The 22068-nt window shown below is 43.6% G+C and overlaps 1 protein-coding gene across 1 annotated transcript in view; it reads left to right on the forward strand.

Annotated features, from left to right (window-relative positions):
* LOC146834986 (calreticulin-like) overlaps positions 1 to 10029 on the forward strand; it is a 185511-nt gene extending 175482 nt beyond the window's left edge. Inside the window, exon 9 of the mRNA XM_085602644.1 lies at positions 8979 to 10029. Within this exon, the coding sequence (XP_085458770.1) occupies positions 8979 to 9224 (246 nt within the window). The 3' untranslated portion in view covers positions 9225 to 10029. The remainder of the gene's footprint in view (positions 1 to 8978) is intronic.
* The last annotated feature ends 12039 nt before the right edge of the window (positions 10030 to 22068 follow it).

The raw sequence follows: 22068 nt of genomic DNA on the forward strand, positions 1-22068 counted from the left end.
AGAGCAACAACAAGCTGTGTATCATAGGCGTAGGTAACAATCTGAACTCCAAAAGGCCTCACTATCTCCGCTAAAGGACACATATAAACATTAAATAAAGTGGGGCTCAGGGAGGACCCCTGTGGGACACCACAACTGAGGGGCATATGTTCCGAAATAGCGTCTTCTTCAAAGACTTGGAAAAACCTACCTTCCAGAAAGGATTGCAGCCATTTTAAGGCCCTCCCGGTCACTCCCACATCCCTGAGTCTCTGGACCAAAGTGTGGTGGTTGATAGTGTCAAACGCTGCGCTGAGATCCAAAAGGATAATAGCAGCACAGCCTCCGCCATCTAAGATTTTCCTGGACTCTTCCACCACTGCTAGGAGGGCCGTTTCCTTGTTGAGATCCAAATCCAGTCTGTGAAGGATGAAGTTAACTATGAGACTCCAGGAATAGAGAGAGAGAGGTGAGTTAACATGCTTCTCAGCAATCTTACCGATCCCTGGCAGCAGTGAGATGGGACGATAGTTCCCCTGAAGATCAGGGTCAAGATTAGTATTTTTAGGCAGCGCCTTTAACATGGTGCATTTCCAACGGGCGGGGACCACTCCCTTTGAGATCGAGGCGTTAATCAGTTCCAGTATCACTGGGGAAACTGTTTCAAAGACTTGATTCAGGATGGTAGGGGGAACTGAGTCTGTAGGAGAACAAGATTTAAGTCGGTCTGAGATACTTCGTTGGGATTTCAGGTTCAAAAGTGGAATTTCCTCCAGGCAGTGTTCACAGATTTGAGGCACGTTATCCAGTGGTGATGAGTTCTGCTGGTCTGCCACCTGGGTGAAGGAGGTGTAAATATCTTTTTTTTTTTTTTAAACAATTTTTATTTTCAACAAAATTGCATCGGTACAAAGCAATATCAAAGCCATAGTAAGGCTCCCAATACATGACTCCAACATTTTTACAACCACATACATCATTTCGCTGCTTCCGGTCAGTGTCCAACCAACTGTGCGGTGTATCACAAAGCTGAGGAAATACATACATCAGTAAAAAATGAGGTGATTAAAACCCAGCGAACAGATCCCTCTTAGCCTGTCGGTGGAGAGAGCTCAACTATATCTGTTAGCAGAGACATCAAAGTGTGCCTCTCACACCGCAATACTATAGTAGGTGAGATGCAGATGTCCCCTCTGTATTTATTCCACTTCCCCCATTTGTGACCCCATTTCCTGAGGCAACCTCTTCCCTTGAACACAGCTTTCTCTGCAATCATTGCACTGTCCATATCTTTGGCCCAGTCGCTTAAAAGTGGGACCGTGTCCACCCCCCATTTCTGTGCGATGTTTCGTTTCGCGATGGCCCAACCCATCGAGGCCCACGCCTGCTCCGCCTGGGGGAGTTGAGTAGCCTCCCATATATTAAGTAGGCAGAGTTGGGGAGATGGCTTTAGGGACTTATCGCATGTCCGTTCCATTTGCTGTGTGACTTTTTCCCAATAGTGCTGAATTTGTGGGCATTCCCACAGTATGTGAACGAAGGTGCCAGTTTGATTACAATGCCGGAGACAGAGCGGGTCGGGCTGCCTACCCAGCATGAACAGGACTTTAGCATCAAAATAGACTCGGTGGAGGATTTTCAGCTGGATGAGCCGTAGTCTCATGGGGATGGCTACTTCCCTGGGGAAGGCCAGCGCGTCTCGCCAGTCCTCGTCATCAATACTTCCCAGGTCCGTCTCCCAACCCACACGAAGTCTCTGCATCAGGTCCGCATGATTATTTACCAATTTTTAATAAGTGAGGGATATAGCCTTGTGGTCCATGGGGTCTAGTATCAATCGGTCCTCTGGGGGGGAAGATTCAGGTAGAGGGAGCCCCTTTGGCATGGCAGTCAATATGGCGTGACTGATCTGAAGGTATCTGAAGGTCTCCGTTTGTGTCAATTGGTACTTTGTCTGGAGGTCAGCAAATGTGGCCATCTTACCCTTCACCCACATGTCCCCCACCGTGGATATCCCGATTGTGTCCCATTTATCAAACCCAGTGCGTTTACTAAGTCGTCCCAATATATCAGGTTCCCAGAGTGGAGTTGCTTTAGTCAAACGGTTATGCCAACCCAACTTCCTTGTGACTCCATGCTAAACCTCAACCGTAAGCTTACAGGGATTGGTATGAGGTGTGAATATCTTGAATTTTATTGAGAAAAAACTCTGCCAATCGGTTGCAGCGAGAAGAAGCATCATCAGACACAACAGGAGGAGAGGATGGTTTAACCCCTTCCATGCTCATGACGGAACGGTTCCGTCATGAGCCACGGTTGAGCTGTGCTCATGACGGAACCGTTCCGTCATGAGCCCGCCCGCGCTCGAACCCTTCAGCACCGCGGCGGAATTCGCCCAGCGCTGAAGGGGTTAAGGAGTGTTTTTGCAATGGGAAACATTTTGCGGGGGAATTAGATGCCAGCATAATTCTCTCTTCATAATATAAACCTAGAGCGGATTTAATTTCTTCTTTATAAATTTTGATAGCTTCCCTGTATTTAACTTTATTTACAGGAGAAGTCCTTTCTCCATATTATTTCCAATTTTTTGCAGGTTTGTTTAAGCTCGCGTACCATGCAGTTCGGTTAACTCCAACTGCATTCCAAGTAAATTTTTTGGAAGGACTTGGTCTAATGATGATTCAATCCATTCATTAAACTTGTCATTGGCACTAATAGGATTGGGGTCAGGTATTGTTCTGGTATTTGTAAGGGTGATGCCCAAAGTTCCACTGGAAGTTTTGACCATAGACGTATCTGTTTTCTGGCCGTAGAGGCCAGCAAGATGGGAACCTGAGATGCCCATGTAAAAGGAATCAGAAAATGGTCAGACCAGGGCACAGGTATAGGGCCCTTTACCAGTAGATCCTCGATATTCGAAAAAATGAGATCAAGTAAATGGCTTTTCAAATGAGTGGGACCAATAACTTTTTGTTTAAATTAAAATGCCCCAAGGCCTATTAACCAGCTCGCCGGTGGCTGAGTGCAGCATGTCATCGAAAGGAAGATTAAAATCACCTAATAATAAAAAATTGGGGAGTGAGCTAGCTAGGTTGGCTGCAACATCAGGGAGGGTATTACAAAATTAACCATAGGCACCTGGGGGCCGATAAATTAAGATGCCTGAAAAAGTACAAATAGGGGAGAAACCGATCGCAAATGATAGGCTCTCACAATCAGGTAAAGGGCCTGCAGAGGTGCGGCAGTTTAATTTGGTTTTGTATATAATGGCAATGCCGCCTCCTCTGCCTAATTCCCGATCCTGTCTCTGGATAACATACCCAGGAGGAAGTGCCTGAACAAGATCCGGGTTTGCCTCACTATTAAGCCAAGTCTCGGTTAAAAACAAAACATCCGGACACTCTTCCTCTAATAATATCAGGATTTCTGCCGAATGTTTTTGACCTACAATTAAGCAGGAGCATTTTAAGTGCTTCCTGAGAAGGCCGAACAGTTTGGGGCTTGATGCACTTTCAACATATACTGAAAGGAATTTTTTAATCCCAAACATAGCAAAACCTAAAATAGTCCCTTTCCGAGGAAAACAAAAACATACAAACTACAACTGGACCTTAGGAGGGAAATTGCTGGAAATAGTGGAAGAATACACCTATTTGGGGCATATTTTTACTCAAACTTTAAAAAATCTTTCCCACCTCCAGCACTTGGCCCACAAAGCAGATGGTCACACCGGGGCGTTCCAAAGACTGTACTCCTCTACCGGGCGCAGGTATTTCTTATCCCTTCTGCAGGTCTTTAGTACAAAGATTCCATCCGTTCTTTCATATGCTCTCGAACACATCCCAATAAGTCAATGGCATCCAATACAACTTAAAGAAAGCCAGAGCCTCCGGAAACTAACTAAAGTGCCTCAAGCTGTGCACGCGCAAGCCCTGCACCTTGAGTTTTCTCTAACCAGTACATATGACAGGGGAATTACCAACATAATACGATGGGCACATAACATCTTGGCACGCAGAACCACGAACCCTAAGAGCACTGCTAAGATCGGAAATATTTGATCAAGGATCTACAAAATATGTTTTTTATCAAAATCTAACATTTGCACTGAAGTTAACAGAATGTACAGTGGATCTGCTGAAATCCTGGACCCCGGCACACTTGAAACTTTTTTTAAAACACTCAGCTCCAAGAATAAGTTATGATCTTGACATTTTACACTGTTCAAAACTGCTACTGTACAAGGCATAAGCTGACTCAATGGAATTTACGCAAAGGCAACACTATTTTACTTTTACTTTAGGTCACGGCGCCCGGCGATGTATGATTTTACTTCAACTTGGGATTCTCCCTTTTAAATCCCTAACTTGCAATTGGACACAAAATAAAAATGTCGGAAGCCTATGCGACCTCTGTCAAGGAGGAGTTCAAGACTTGATACATGCACTGTTCATATGCCCTAATCCCACAGTCGTTGCTGCTAGAAAGAGGTTGTTAAAGCCAATCCAAACAAAGTGCAACTGTGCAAATTTACAGAGTTTGATTTCTCTTTTAAAATTACCTCCTAATGAATTTACCTGTTATAACCTGTTCACATTTTTAAAACTTTTTATAAATTTATATTAGGATGAATGTTACAAAGTCTTTTTAGTCACAGATGTAATTTTGCTGTTTTAAAACTTCTTATTTGCTGTTCTCAGTAGAGAACTAAATCAAATAAAAAAATGTGAATTTGATATTTGATTTGGGGCTTGACAAGCGGGCGAAGTTTAAATAGACAGTGGGAGCAGTTAGTATCATGGCTAAGGAGAGAGATAGAGTGAAGACACTTACTAGTGGTTATCCCTCTGAGATTTTTGAGCTGTCAGAGGTATATACATACTTATCCCTGGAAAAACCAGCAGGGGTTATGGGCCCTGGCCCGGTCGGGCGCTGACGGGCGCAGACAGGCTTGTCTTTGGCGTGCCAGTGGCGCGCCCGCTGCGTGCGTCCGATGCACGGTCGCGTCATCCGCCCCTTTTATAACTAGGGCATGTGCATCAGCGTCCAACTAGTGGACCGCTGAACTAAGAAATCACTTCCTTGTGCAAAATGCAAATAGAATGTCCCCCGGAGCTTTGACACAGCTCCCACAATGTCAGCAAAGAAGTAAAGTGCCAAGTGCTATTTAAAATTATTAAAACAGATAAAAGATACCCCCGAACCTTAACACAGCTCTCGTTCAACAAAATGCGCAGCTGCGTGGTTGCGTCATCCGCCCCTTTTGTAACTAGGGCGTGCACATCAGCGTCCAACTAGTGGCCCGCTGACCTAAGAAATCACTTCCTTGTGCAAAATGCAAATAGAATGCCCCTGGAGCTTTAACACAGCTCCCACAATATCAGCAACGAAGTAAAGTGCCAAGTGCTTTTTAAAAGGATTAGAACAGATAAAAGATACCCCCCAAGCCTTAACATAGCTCTTGTTCAACAAAATGCGCCACTACGCGGTCGCCTCATCTGCCCCTTTTATAAGTAGGGCGTGCGCGTCAGCGTCCAACTTGTGGACCGCTGACCTAAGAAATCAGTTCTTTGTGCAAAATGCAAATAGAATGCCCCCCGGAGCTTTAACACAGCTCCCACAATGTCAGCAACAAAGTAAAGTGCCAAGTGCTATTTAAAATGATTAGAACAGATAAAAGATACCCCCCAAGCCTTGACACAACTCTCGTTCAACAAAATGCGCCGCTTAGTAAAATCAAACTACAATGTGGAGAAAAGTGTAGCAGCAGATAGGGAAGTCTTTAATATTGTAAAAAGTATATGTTTTCCTTTGTTCAAACAAACAAAACTTATAGGTGTAGATAAACAAAACTTATAGGGGTGGATTTATGGTAATCCTTTTCGGCCTTTATCAGGAAAAAATAGATAAAATCAGTAAAACCTTTAAATTGGCGGAGACTGATGAAAATAAAGACTACGTCCAGCAGTTGAATCTGGACTCTACATTAACAAATGTTTAACTATTATAGTATGACCCAGTCCAAACATTGATGTTGAAAGTTAAATCTGGCTTCAGCTGGACCCCTCCTACTTCATTTTTTACAGTAGGGGACCGGCTCGCTAGCATCAGTGTTAACTAATTTGTTTAATGAGTCAATTAGTTATTCCATTTGCCAACAATCAGGGAATGAAGCTCAAATACTTCCCATTTCGAAAAAATCCACTGATGACCCGGAGCAACTTTCAAATTATAGGCCAATTAATTGACTAACTTTCCTGGTGAAAATATTTGAGGGAAAAAATCAGTAAACCATTGAGAAGACATATTTAAACTAATAAGTTACTGGATAAATTCAAAGTTGGATTGAGGTCTTTGCACTGCACAGAGACAGCACTTATAACAGAAGTAGATGATACATGACTTCTCTTTGATAAATGTCTTAATGCACCACTAGTATTACTAGATTTCAGTGCTGCATTTGACATGGTCTCCCATCCAATTCTGCATTGGCGACTAAATACTTTGGGAGTACTTGAAAAGCCTTAGCCTGGCTTCCCTAATTCTTAATCAAACACAAACTGTCAGGATGTCCTCCTTATCTTCAAACAAAAATGTCTAGCCATGTGAAGTTCTCCAATGCTCTCTCTTACGTCACACTTTATTTAACCTATATATCTGCCTGCTGGTAACCCTTATATGGATAATTGAGCTATCTCTGATGCCTTATGCAGAAGACTCCCAAATCGCAGTGTAAGTAATTGAGGAAATGAAGGTGGCCATGAACGTTCATGACTACATGCTGGCAGTTATGCATTGGATGTGTACCAACACATTAAAACTCAACAAGGGCAAAAATGAAATGTTATGCTTTGTTCCCCTCTCTGTTACACAGTAAAATAACTGGTTACCCCCGGTGACAGCAGCAAAAAACCTGGGCATTACCATAGATATTGAGCTGAGTATTATTAAACTAGTAAATCTGGTTCTAGCCTCCTGTTTTCTGAAGTTAAGATCATTGCACAAAGTGCTCCCCTTAGTTCCACTGTAGACTCTTATACCTCTTTTCCAGGCCTTGATCTTATCACTCTTGAACTACTGTAATGAATTTTACCTAGTACTTCCAGTCAAAACAATGACAAAAACTTCAAAGAGTACAAAACTAGGTGTTTCAATGGAATTTGAAGACATGGCTGTTTCAGCATATATAAATTGGTTTTAGTTACCTAGCGCCAGTACACCCTTGTTCGGTAACAGTTGCACTTTATAAGTATATTTCACCATCGTCATCATCAACATTATTTGACAAATAATAGAAATATGTCAACTTAAACTAATATTTGTTGCTCTCCTTCCTTATATAGATTTATGCACCCTTTCCCCTGAACCTCATTGGTCTACTTATTTTATCTGGTTTTGTCCTCTTGGCCTGGACTCATCAACCCACTAAATATTAAAATCCTTTCAGGCTGTCAGGAAAGCCACAATGAATAGGCATGTAAACATTTACATATAATGGATTTCACTGCTGGTTACTGTCACGTTGGTTGGTTTTTTAGAAATGCAGGATAAAGTTTACCCTTCCATGGGTCTGTGGGCGGAGATCTTTCATCTTATAGCAGGAACCTTCAAACGTTAAGATGTGGTAGTAATTGTGGCATGACTGGGGGAATCATATCTCGGAGGGTGTGGTTATTTGTGTCCCAGCTCATTTGCATTCACTACATTTTAAAAGGTTTTAGGGTCCTGTCGCGGGATGACGAAAGGACTAGTCAAATCAATGTCTCCAGACAACGTCATTGCTTCTCTCAGCTATTAAACAAAGTACACAAACTATCCGTTTCGTCCAGGGGAATAGCACTCTTCTTCGCTTCAAGTTATGCTCCAGCAGGGTATCCGATATAGGAGGATCCGATTGCACCAAAGGAAAACAGAACAGAAATAGGTGTCAGCTATCTGGTCTGGTATAGCAAAAAAAATGATAGGGAAGTGGGGAAGATTAGCACCCGTCATGCAGTCTTGAGCTGTGTAAACGAAGGAACCGTCACCAAGTGTGCAGACAATACAAGGGAGCCTCTATAGGCTCATGGAGACTCGCTTTACTGACTTCCCCCCTCCTTTCTACTACCCACCGCCCACTCCCTGGGAACCGGGCATGCACCTGTGCGAGCCACGCTCCTCCAGGAATGCGGCTGGGCGGCTCGTAGGGTCGTTGGCCTCCAGACGCTTCCCTCGGGGCTTCGAGGCCAGTCTGTGTCTTCTGCACAGCGTCCACTCCGTCGTCTCTGCCTTGGGGATGCTCCGCGGTGTCTCTGGAACTCAGGCTGTCTTCTTCCGTTCTCCACCTAAACGCCGTCTCCCTCTTCAGCTCTTCCGGGTGCACTTCAACTTCTGGCACTGGGGATTCCTCCCACCAGGGGGCAGTGCTTCCTCTCCTCGTTGCACTTGGTCACCAGATCTTAAAGGGTCCGTAATGATCCTCCTCCTGCTCTTCGGCTGAATACAAAGCGTCACCAGAGGGAGTCGGGGGCTGTAAGGCAAGCAGAGGTATGGGCCAATAAGGCATCCAGCCTTTTGCCTCTTTCTGGTCGGTGTTCACGGGCCACGGAACCTGACAGGTCCTCTCAATGGTCAAATGATCTACAAACATGAAGCAAACAGCTCATGGAAAGAACAAGTATTACTTGAAGATAAATTTCTCTTATTGATATAAATCATGTCAAATTGTGTTCATTACTTTAAAGAAAGCAATTTCTTTCCAGTGAAAAGAAGTTAATGTAGGGTAATCCTGTTGTGTAGAACTTCATTACAATTTTTGGTTTGTTTCTTTTCCTTAGCAATCAGTTCATAACATCTTACCTTTACATGCAGATGTGCCAGCAGAACTGGTTTCAGGCAATCAATGTTATATTAATAAAATTTATTTTAACTAATGCAGGTCTTAGTTTTACAGACTATTCAATTTCCTTTGTGTATGTTTGGTATGTCACCTAACCATCAATATCTAATTTGATTATTAGGAGGCAGAAAAAAAGATGAAAGAACTACAGGAAGAGGAGGAAAAGAAAAAACAAGATGATAAAGACAAAAAGTCCAAGGCTGAAGACAAACCAGCTGATGAGCAGGAGGATGAGGTAGAGGCTGATGAAGAAGACGATGAAGAAAAAGAACCAGATGAGGAGGAAGATGTAGAAGAAGAGGAAGAGGAAGAGGAGGAAGTAGAAGAAACAGAAGAGACAGAATCCTCGCCTAAGGATGAATTGTAATTGGAGTTAAAAAAATGTAGTACTGCCCTCTCCTGGGCATCTAGCTGTGAGTATATTCACAAGGCTGTCTTAAGATTCAACACTGAATCCAGGCATAAGTCCAGGATCCTGCGACATTCAGCGAATGGATCACGGGGTTAGGATGGAATTGGGAATGCAATGTAATGTTATTAACGGCTTAACTTAAGACAGATTTGTGAATGCAACACTTTTGGTTTTTTATTCCCTGTAAGATTTACCTTAATTTAATTTACTTTTTTATTTATTTATAATTTAAAATCAATCTCTGGATATTTTATTTGTCTTTTCATATGAATTAAGTACTATTACTGTAAAAGTGTGAAAGTTCAAAGGAAAAACCTCGCTGCCTGTGTACTTAGTAAATGCATTTATTTGCTGACATAATTTCTACAATTATTTCCATCCTTAGTAAACAAATGTTTTTCAATCATGATGGTGTCTGTTGTTTCAAGAGTTGATATGTGACCTGATTAGATGTATGTTTCCCACAGAACATTTGGTAGGTAGTATAAGTAGCCGCTAGTTCATACACTGTATTTCATTGTTTTGATATCATGCCTATTGAATAGACATATCTGGAGTTAGGAAGCTCACCCTCTTTAAAAGAGTTTGTTTGAACTGTGAAAAAGGGACTGCTCTATAACCACAAAAAAGATATTATGAATAGTTGATTTTGTCTTTTTATATATATTTTTTGTACAATACGTGTAGGGCATGGTAGGTGTCATGCAGAATGTCTGGAAAGGGATGACTGTGTACAGTCTTAAATAAAAAATAAAATAAAGCAAGCCTCTGCAGTTTTAATTTTCACATGTCAATTTCTGTTATATTAATCCTTTCATTGTGTTATTCCTACACAACCGCCCCTTCTTCGAGGACAAGCAGCATGCTTGAGAAAGTTGAAATTCAATTTGTTTCAATCAGTTCTACAAAATTAATCTAAATTTAGAGAAACTGACAAAGGCATCAGAAAAAGTGATTTAAAAATCATATATTGTTATAATGGACTCATGGCTTTTCTGCCCTGCAGAGCACTGTATGTGCTTTATAAGTGGTGCTTTCATTTGCACCGTTTATAGAAGAACAGGTCTTCCCTGTGCACAGAAATGTCCATCGTTGCCAGGAAAAACAATAGGCAGACTGGAGGTAAATTGAGGTAATTCTTTTAGAAATGAATCAGAATGTATTCTGCAGCATGGGTGTCTAAAACAGGACCATAAGGACCAGAGACATGCCAAATATGAAGGATATCCACACAACAAAAATATATGTATACCTTGTATGTATGCATGTATTTAAGTCTTATTCGTACAGTGCAGATGTATTCAAAAGGCAGCTGAGTGCTGTAGAAGGTCAAAGGAAAAGACACCGTCAATGAGTGAGTAGATTGGTAACGGTTTTCTGGTAGCTGAAGTATACTGATCCTAAATCGTAATGTTCTTCGAAGAGGTGCATTTTCAACTCTTTCTAACATAGCTTTGTTTATAACCACTACAGAAGACAGAACATCAAGGCATGAACCACACATGCAGATCAACAATAATATTCAATATACTATGATTGTGGAGGGAAGAGAGGGGCATCATAACTCAACTGAGTCTTCGCCTCATGTGAACCGTGGCCTCTTTCTACACTCAACATTGGTAATTAAATGTGATGTACCTAGAGAGTTAGGATCAGTTACCATGAATCCCATTAGTCATTGCTGTACTTGTAATAAAGCTGCAAGTGGTTTGCGTATTTGTGCTCGAAGCCCTACAAAACCAGATGATTGCAATTGCTCTTTTCTGTGTCAGCGGTATACCCTTTCCTAATCAGCCTTATTAGCGTGAATATCTTGAGGGTTCCGGTGTGTCTGAAAGAGAGAGACTACATGAGGTTTTTCAAATAACCTGAAGTTTCCAACCTAAAAGAAAGCGTAAATACAACTTCATTCTCACAGTGTTTCTAGCCTGGGATGCCAAGGTGGCTTCACATGATATGTAAATGTGCTTTGTTTATTCTTTATTATTACCCCTCATCTTGGATTAATGTCATTTATAGTGGAGGGATACTACATTAATACTGTTGCTTGTTTAAACAAGGAGTACTGTCATATTTAGTTTATGTATGTTTAGGTTAATGAGAGTTGTAGGTTAACAAGCTCAATAAGACTTGGGAGGCAAAATCTCATTATCACTAGAAACTCCCAAGTTCTGATCCAGGCAAGCAAAGAGGAAAGCCATCTGCTTTGCTGCTATTTACACATTAATCCTCTCCATGCTGACCTCCACACATAGTCCACACGCTTGGCCTTCTGGAAAAATCTGAAAACTTTTTCTGATCCCCAGCTTCCATGTGTAACTAATTATGCTGTTCCTGTTGGGCAGCTGGCTATAACATCTATTTGCCCCTGTTTATCTGTTCTGGTCCACTCTTCTTTCTCTGTTTCTTACTTCATTTCCGCCTGTATTTTTACATACTGATATTTGTAAGGACCTGATCCCATGGGGTGTCATAGTTCACACCCTACACTTGTGCCCCGGCACTTGGGAGACATGCTTAGTGGACTTCCCAGTGTTAAAGTAACTTCTCTGAATGTTTGCTTGTGCTACATACCCATATGATGACTTCCAACCTCTCCGGCAATATTCTTAATTTTCCTTTCATTTTTGATCCATGTCAAGATTCATGATAGCCAGCATGCTATTCCTGACAAATTCTCCATTTACAGAACCTTTGACCTTTTTGGCATATACCAGTACTGAATTACAGCTTCCTGTAAAACATCTTGGAATTGACTCACATTTCACATCCATGCCAGGTTCTGTGGCAGTCTTTATGCTTTTTCAATAAAAGCTTCCAATTCCTAAAGTTCCCTGCTTATTGCTGGAAAGAATTGGCAGCCCTACAGCTGTCAATTCCTAGTTTGATCACACCTGAAGCATGTGATCATCAAGGAGCCCTTTTATGCTTCTGTTTTCATTCAGCCCAGCGTTGGTCATTGAAGAAGTGTTCCTGTTTGACTGACCCTAACGTCCTAATGTTATTGATCCCTGACTTATTGCTAATCAGTTATTCTGTGTGTTCATGAGGATTCATGGATGCAACTGACAACCTAGTTGGTGTTTCTTATCTACTATAAGTATTGTCTTAATGTTACTTTTATAATATCACCAAAGGTATCAGCTCCATAGACCCTGCATTTGCATGTATGGTGTGTATATGTTGATATTTGCAGTCAATATTTGTTATAGGAAATGTGAATGAGGAACTTAGTGAGCTTCAGTCTTACCATGTGAAGTGCTTTACCCTGCATTCACTGTATTGTTAATGTTGTTCTCTATATTTCATGCACATGCGGAGAGTTAATTATTCTTAATGCTGAATTGTCTCTTGAGTGCCTATTGCTTCTGAGCTTTGACTTTCTAGTTACATTGTGCAGAACTTCTGTTGTGTAGTTCCTAGGAATCCCCAGGACCCGCACGTTTTGGATGACCTAAACTGAGGGCTTGCTGTCCAAACCGATTCACGACACCCCCACACGATACGTCAGCCATTAGACCAGCTAGCTCTACAGTGCCACTACCACCCCCATGTATCTTGCAGTGGTGTAAGTCGTTTCTGGCGACCACTGAACATGAGACCCTGATTCAGCAAGGATCGTGGAAAACAGTACAGTACTTTTCGCTCAGTCACTCAGTTATTCTCAGAACATACACAAGATGGCAGTTATGATGTTTCAATAAGTATTTCTTGGCCCAGCCTCAGTCTTGTGTAAAACATATTTGCTGCAACAATCAGGAGACAGAAGCATACAAAAGAAATCGCAAGTACTGATATAGTAAACAGTAGATACATTTCTACCATGGTGCTAAGAAGATGAACATATACAGCTCAGATAAGACAGTAGCACTTGCATACTCCTATAATGCGCGCCCTATATAATTTGCCTAAATTTACCTAGCCTAGATATGTGTGTGTAGCATGTATATGTATATAGATATGTATGTATATAGCCAAGAATCCCCTAGGAAAGAACCAACCCGCTCACCTGATGGTAGAGAATGAAGGACTGTCTTTACTCCGAGGATGACACCCCACAAGGGATGGAAGGAATTCTGCTCTCTTATATACTAGAGTGGTCACTACAGGGTTTCTTCTAGAATTGATATGTTTTGAAAACAATCATAAATGTTTTGAAAACAATCATAAATGTTTTTCTAAAACAATGCTGCGATCAAACACAGCGGGCCTGTTGGCCAAGGATAAAAAAAGTGGTGACCCTTATACAGAATAATTATGCAGTGCCTGAGGACATGTTTATATACGTTAGGTACAGGGATAATTATAAAATACTAAGAGCCTGGTGTCGAAGAGACAGGGGCAAACTACTAGGTAAAAGGTCACCTGTTCAGAACCATTATTGTCGTGTGGATGGGACAATGTATGTAAAAGGGGGCATACTTGACAGGATTAGCCTAAAGGATATGACACTTCCCTATTGGATCCCTATTCTCCTCTGATCTTGGCCTGCACGGTTAACAATATTATCTTCACTTTGTCTGTCCTGCCTTACCAGACCCCTTGATGAAAACCATATGAAAAGTGCTGTGGTAGCCCCGAGTCTGCTGCACAAAAATAATAAACTAACATTTTGATTATGTAAGAATATTTTAGTATATTGGTTTCACAGTGCTGTCATGGCCCTCTGCCCTCCCCTTACTAGATGTATCCATTAAATGGAAGCTGACTGTAGGAAAGTAGAATCTACTTTCATGGTGACCCCCACTTTTTGCCTGGTGTCAGTGTGTTTTGACTGTAGTCAGTTGGGATCCTGCGAATCAGGACCCTGGCAACTGTGCTCTCTCCCCTAAATTGGCTCTGGTAAGTACTTTGGTACATCAGCAATTGGCTACTGGTATACCCTGTTAAGACCCTAGTATATGGCACTGGGGTACTTCCAGCATAGGTATACCAGGGGTCTCCCATGGGCTGCAGCATTTATTGTGCCACCCATGGGAGTCCACCTAAACTATGACTACAGGCCTGTCATTGCAGCCTTCGTGAAAGGATGCTTGCATCCTTCACAACAGATATAAATTGCCTTATATGTGAGGTGACTGCACTTAAAACCTTTAAGTCACCCCTATGGTGAGCCCTTCAGTCCTGAGGGCAGGGAGCTTGGCTATAAGTGTGAGGGTGGCCCTGCATGAGCAGGACACCCCTACAAACCCTGGAGTCGATTCTACAGGCTTTGTAAGTGCGGCCAGCCATTTAAATAAATATAGTTGACATCACATCATAACGAGATGTCTAACTACATAATGGCTGCACCAATCCTGGTCATGTTTGGTATCAAACATGTTGGAATCATACCCCAACACCGATTACGGTGCTGGAAGTATGATCCCATGTACCGGGGGGCTCCAAGGACCTGTATTCCCAGTAACAACCTTTCAGGATATGCCAGCAAGCTAGTGCTCCTGCCGACCACAGACACGGTTCTGCCCTCCTGCTGCTGAGCTGAACTCGAGCAGGGAAAGGTAGAACAGTAGGTTTCCAGACAGAACTTGGTATATTGGGCTGGGGTGGGGGCACTTTGCAGTGCCACCAGACTGCACTAAAGGGCCCAGGTGGTGCCCTCCATGAATACTCCTGTTTGAGCCAGCTCAAGAACCATTGTTTCCTGCCCTGGCGCAAAACTGGACAAAGGACAGGGGAGTATCCTCCCCTCTGTCCAGCCCCTTCTCTGGGAGGGACCCCTCAGCCAGTTTTCCTACGGTACTTAAGGGCTCAACTGTGTGTTGGTCCTAAAATTTGTTGTGGAAAAAGACTCGCCTCTGAAACCAAGACATTCTTCGACTGTCTGGACACTTGAACTTGTTAGACTTCAACTGGAATCGAGACTGCATCAAGGAAGACTCCTGCTGCTCCTGGTCTCACTGTTCTTCGAGCCTTCTACCTCGTCTGTGTCTGTGCTTCATCCAGGTTTTCCAGAAGACCTGTGGGCATCAAGGACATCCAAAGTAATCTCACTTAGAGTGAAGGAGTCACTCCCCTGCATCAGCAGGCACCACAACGTACCTGACTAGTCTGCTGCTCCTGTTGCCCTACGGACTTCCAGAGGCCCAGCAACACAGGTGGTGGTTCTGCAGCTCTCCAGAGGCCTGACCTGCCTTCTCCGCAATTTTGAGGCCAGTATCCCTCGTCGGAGCTGCTGGTACTAAAACCCCTGTGCACCATGTTGACTTTCCATAGCCAAGTCTTATAGGCTCTGCACTCTAGAGATCTTCGGGCGACACGAAGCTCCAGCCTCCAGCACCTAATCCCTCGAAGATCAGCATCCTCACTGCATCTTTTGCACTATGGGCTTCCATCTTCGGTGAGCTGTCTGAGGGTCTCTTGCTACTCCTGTGCCTCGGCCCAATGTTCCTCTCGAGGGTCTTACTTTGCTTCAGTGGACTCCCCTGCTTGCTATGGGCCTGCTCTGACGTTCATGTCCTTTTTGAGTCCCTTGGGCCTTGCTGTTCGTAACGTTTGCATCTTTTCGCTTTCCACACCATTTGTGGCTATCAAGGCATATGTGTGCCTCCACTGGACCCCTACCACCTAGACACTGACATTTGATGTTGTACAGCTCGTGCATGACTCCCGGTCTTCCCCAGCGTTGCCTGATCCTCGCAGCTGCAACGACAAGGTCACCGTCTTCACTGCTGAACCTCCTGACATCGGTGGGCATTGCGCTTTAGTGCCTCCTGGTCTCCTACGAGTGGCATTTTATCTTTCCCCTCTGCTAGCAGGTTCTGCTCTTCAAGAATCAACCCTTGGATTACACTGAACTCCTTCACAGGCTTCTCCAGAGGCATCTTCTTCAAGTCTTCCATCGCTGTCAACTGCAGGTTCCAATGTCACTTCACCCCTATGCACCCGGCTTCCCTGGTGCAGGTAACCTGGTTCCTGGGGAATCCACGGGTGGGGTGGCTCTCCAACCATCCATCTTTCAAAGGGTTTCTGCTGGGTCCTCTGGAAAGGGTCTTTCTCCTTGAAAACTGCAACTGCGACTTCTCCATTGACTTCTATTGAGCACGCAGCTGCCCACAGCCACCGTGGGGTTCCTGGGTACTTACCTTATGTTCCCAGCTCCTCTGAGTCTTCTGGTCCAAGTCCCGTTCTTCCTTGCAGTTCGCATTCTACTTTTCAGTATATGGTTTGGTTCTCCTCCTGGAAACCAGTGTAAATTTGTGCTACTTACCTGATTATTTTGTAGTATTCTTGTGTGTATTGTTGATATCTCTGGGTTGGAGGAATTCCAATGTGTTAGTGATTGTGTTACATAATAAATAGACTTAGTTTTATAAACACTGTATGGTTCCTTTTGATCTAATCTATACTGTCGAATAAATGTGGTAAAGCAAGCTGCTTTACACTCCTTCAAAATAAGCCTGAAGGCAGCTCTCCACAGCTCCCACTTTAAGAGCTTTCTATGGTTATCAAAGACTACCAAAATCACCATAAGGGTTACCTGGATTAGTGCAAGGTGCAACATATACTTGGTAGTTTTCTTAAATTGTCCACTTCCTTTCATGTAATTTTTCTGGAATCTTACAACTAAAACAGCACTGCCACCCGGACTCATAAGCATTTCTACTTCTGGTGTATCATGACTCCCTATATTATTTTTCTTTTCCATCTCTTTCATGCAGTAGGTAGAATGTTCAACAAATTTTGTGATGTCTATGGCACATTTTAAAGTGGGGTTGTTAGCCGCCCATAGTCTTTCCTATAGCACTGAACTATTAACTGGTCTCTAATTAGTTCATCTGTCATGGTACCAAACATGCGTTTGGTAGAAAAATCTCTTAGCCTGACCATGAATTCATCAATCTTTCGTCTGATGTTGGATGTAAAATTTGCATCTGGTCATGACTAAGTTTTCCTCCTTTGCAAACCTAATTTCTGGGTGACACTTGGCATCCTAAAACATATTTCGGATCGGTTGACCATTGGTTCCTACAGCCTGAGGTAAGTATCTGAAAATGTGCTGTTCTTCTTTCCCCAAAGTGCTTAATAGCAGAGCCGTTTTCCGTGCAGCAGAAAATTCAAGACAATCAAGAGCCACAATGTAATTTTCAAACATAGGTAACCAATCTTCCCATGGAACAGATGGTTCTCCAGGTTGTGCTAAAAAACTTGGCGGTGTTATTACTGAGAGTTGTGAGGCTGCCATCTCTATACAAGCAATATGTGGCACTTACTGAATGTTAAAAAAAATGCTAAAATTGTTGTTGTCTACAATGTATTCTAAGATACCACGAATGACAGTTGACAATGTGTAATGTGTAAATTCAATTATTGTCACTTGGTATGTGGTACCTAATAAATGCTAATAAGATGTTAGAGAGTTTAATATCCACTACACTTCAACACAAATGTTTATAAAAGAATAAACATTAGCTGTATTACCAGCGCTTGGTGTGCGTGTCACCATTGAACACATGCATCTTCTCTTCAAATTATTCTTTAAAAGCTGTGCACTTCACCGTTTCGATGAGCACAAAATGATGTAGGATGGTCCTGCTTCATGCACAGATACGCACATCTCTGTCAGAACACCTTGGGTCGGGCAGGAGAGAGATTGGAGCCTTCCTCCAAGATGGCCAGTACGTAGTGCGTGTCGACGTTGCACACCGAACGACTGGAATATGTCTTCCAACCATACTTAAGATGGCCGCCGTGCTTGGTGTGTCATACGTGACACGCTTGTGGGCAATAGCAAGTACAGCTCGAGGTCTTGAAGCGTGTGCGTGAGGAGCGCAACAGTAATTCCTTAATTATTACTTAAATTGTGAGCGTACTTGCCCACTGGACCATCCAGAACTCTCCCGATCTGCTTCACACCTCGACACTGCGAATTCAACACCGTGGATTCTAGGCGGCCGCAGCACTGCTGCAACTGGTACACTCCCATCCCTGTTCCCAACATATAGACTGCCTCTGGCCAGCTTCACACCAACATTGTTGTAAATAAGAAGCTAAACAGCCTTCTGGAAAGTTTATATATGTTTCTTTATTCAAGTAACAGCAGTTGCAACCACCTGCCATGCTGGCCAGGGAAACTGCCCTTCATGGAACGGTAGTCTCAAACAATGCCTGGAATTCCACACACCATACACGTGGAATTCCACACACCACACTTAAAGCTGAACTACAACTTATAACACCAGCCTCCTACATTGGTGTGCAGCAGTTGGGATTACAGCCTGTCTTGTTTTACCACTTAATCTAAGTGAAGGTTACATGAAAAACCATTACTAGCTAGGGACATATAAAATACTTTGAATCAAGTAAGTTCTACTAAACTTTTTCAATTGGCTGTCAAGGGTCTTAGAACAACCCTTTCTCAAATCTTTGGAAATTCAGTTCACTAGGATAGGCAGGTGCATTATACCACACTACACCTAATACCATGTCTCAAGTTGGTGAGTCCAGGGGGGCTCAACCCTCTAGGTACCGTGGTCTTAACTTCCAGGAACTCAGGACCCTGTATGTATCTAGGAAACCTAAGAAAGGTTGCAACCCAGAAAAGATCATCTCTTGTAAATGCTCCTGCAGGATGACCTCCAGAATCCTGATGGATCAGATGGGCTTAGGTCTTAGGTATGGGTGGTGTTGCTCCAGAGGAGGAATCAGGGGGGCTTCTGATTATGACCAGGGGGTACCTGAACACCCCTCACTGGTGACCTCTAGTCCCCCAGTGAATGGTACTAATAGTACAGAAGAAGGCCCTAGTGGCAGGTCTCCCTTTATTCCTCCTGGCAGGATTCAAAGAGTTCAGGGGAGGTCTAAGTCCTCCTCAGTTAGTTCAACCTCCTCTTCCACTTCAATAGGGACCGCCGTCTCTAGCAAGAAGGAGGAATACCACCTACTCAAACATGAGAGAGCTAAGCTCAGAATCAAGAAAGAGAAATTGGCCCTAGGTAAGAACACCCTAGAAGTCCGGAAGGATAGGAAGAATTTGGAATTAGAATCCTATGGTGGCAGTACTAGTGAACCTCAAATTAGGGAGCAATCCTTTGATACTAGGAACTTGAGCAGGATAGTCCCTCCTAACCCATCCATAAGTGGATCATTGCTTTAGGGAGGGCCTGTAAAGTTCAGAAGTTTCCTCAGGGGCAGTGAGCAGCTAACCTGTGGCTCACCTTTACTAACAAAGGTACAGACAAACTCTTGACTGTAAAAGAAGAGGATGCAGATAATTACAATGTCTTGAAGAGTGCCTTCATAGATGGGTTTGGGTTAACCACTGAGCAATACAGGGTTATGTTTGGAGACACACAGAAGGCACAGACTCAAGACTGGGTAGATTTTGTAGATAGTACTATTAAGGATCTGGAAGTCTGGCTTCATGGACATAATGTGCATGATTATAAAGGACTGTACAATTTACTTGTGAGGGACCACATACTTAATAACTGTCAGACTCAGCAACTGCACCAGTACCTGGTGAACTCAGATCTGACCTCTCCCCAAGAATTGGGAAAGATGGCAGACAAATGGGTTCACACCACGGTGCAAAACAAGTCTCATGGTGGTGGTGACCAGAAGAAGCAAGATTCTTCTAAGGCCCAAGAGAAAGCTAGGGAGAAATCTAAGGAAAAGAAAGAGTCTTCTGAAGGTCCCCAAAAATCCTGCTATGGGGATGGGATCCAATCCTCTTCAACTTATAACAAAAACCCTGATACTATGTGTGTAAAGAAAAAGGCCATGGGGAAAAGGATGCCAATTGCTCGAATAAGTCTTGCACCAAAACTACTACTACTCCAAAACCTTATATTGCCCCTAGCAATAGCACTGATAGGGGCCTGAAGAGTTTAGCTAGGTTAACTTTGGGTACTTAAGTGGATTCTGGCCTAGTCAGGACACCCATTCAGGCTGTTTTAGTCTGTGATGGTGGCACTGAGCCTGCCGCCCTTATTGTAAGTCCCACTAACTTGGGCAAATACAGACAACAGCCTCTCATCAATGGTCAGGAAGCTGTAGCTTACAGGGGCACAGATGCCAGTTTCACTATGGTGACAGTGAAACTCGTGTCCCCAGAGCAGATTCTACTTGATCAGATTTACCAAGTGACCATTGCTAGCAATGTCAGTACAGATCATTCCATTGCAGTTGTTAATCTCAGCTGGGGAGGGGTAACTGGCCCAACATTTGGACTGTCTACTTGGCCATGATTTGAAAACTTCAGCCTGGTGTGAAGTGGAGCTCATGACCCATGCAGAAATGACGTGAATTTCAACCTGTATCTTTGCTGTTACTAAGGCTCAGGCCAAGACTTTAGGCACTGAGGGAGCCCAGGATCCTGCAAAAATGGACCAACCAGCTCCCAAGAGAAGGAGCAGGGAGAGTAAAGAATTAGCCTCCTCTCAGACTTCCCCTGAGAGTCAGTCTCCTGAGGGAGATGATCTCAGTACCTGGGAAGGAACTGCCCCAAAGGAGCTTTGGACTGATGAGGCAGAGCTGCCGAGAGCAGGGGGATCTTCCAGGGAAGACTTGAGTCTGGAGCAGAAGGCCTGCCCCTCACTTGAACAGCGCAGGACAGCAAGCTGCTGCTGAGGAAGCAGGGACTGCCAGTGAGTCCCACAAGACTTATTAGGAAGATGGGCTTCTGTATTCTGAGAGTAGATACGCCAAGCCTGGTGCCACTAGGAGGCTGGTCATACCTCAGAAGTTCAGGGGGTTCCTATTGATCCTAGCACATGACATTCCCCTTGCAGGACATCTTAGGCAAAGAAAGACTTGGGACAGACTTGTCCCTCACTTTCACTGGTCTGAAGACACCAAGGAGTTTTGTCGCTTCTGAGTCACCTGCCAAGCCAGTGGTAAGTCAGGTGGCACTACAAAGGTTCCCTTAATCCCAATACCAGTGGTTGAGGTTCCCTTTCAGAGGCTAGGGATAGACATTGTAGGCCGCTTAACCCCTTCGATGCGAGTGACGGAGCGGTTCCGTCATGCGCGTCGGTTGCGCTGTGCGCATAACGGAACCGCTCCAACATGGCCCCGCCCGCGCACGGAACCTTCAGCACGGCGCCGTAATCCGCGCCGCGCTGAAGGGGTTAAACTCTCCAACAGCATCTGGACATAGTTTTATCCTAGTTGTGGTGAACCATGCAACTAGATATCTAGAGGCTATTTCCCTAAGGAGCACTACAGCTCTTGTAGTGGCCGGGCCCTCCTGGGAATATTTTCCAGACTTGGGTTCCCCAAGGAGGTCCTGTCAGACAGAGGTACTACTTTGTTTTTTTCACAACAACATTTTATTGTCAACAGCCAAAATAGCCTGTTAAGGCCATATACCTTAGAATAGATGACGTTACAACGCATGCCATTACATTGCAGGCCGTTGCAACGCAAACTTTTACTCCGACTTTCTGTCGGGGGGGCGCTGGAAGTTGGAATAGATTAATTTTCTATTACAACTCCAGTGTGTGCAACAGTAGGAAAGGGGTTGGAGTTAAATCCAACACCTTCTACCCACTGCTGCACACCTTTTGGGTTGCAATGACATGCGATGTAATGGCATGCGTTGTAATAGTTTCATTGTAAAGGCTGTCTCCCTATACCATAATAGCAAAATAAACATAGTACAAATATTGATGTCGACATTTTGTGTCCAAACATGCAAAAAGAATCATATGCCTAACAACATATTACATTAACAATCATATATCCAGTATGTGATATGATACATGTCGAGTCAACCCCAAAGTAAAGAGTTAAATCGCTAATACCGCCTTCATCCAACCTAGTGGTTGTCATGAATAGTGTCACTCTATCGTGCGAT

The sequence above is a fragment of the Triturus cristatus genome, chromosome 4_2, assembly GCF_964204655.1.
Source record: "Triturus cristatus chromosome 4_2, aTriCri1.1, whole genome shotgun sequence".
NCBI lineage: Eukaryota > Metazoa > Chordata > Amphibia > Caudata > Salamandridae > Triturus > Triturus cristatus.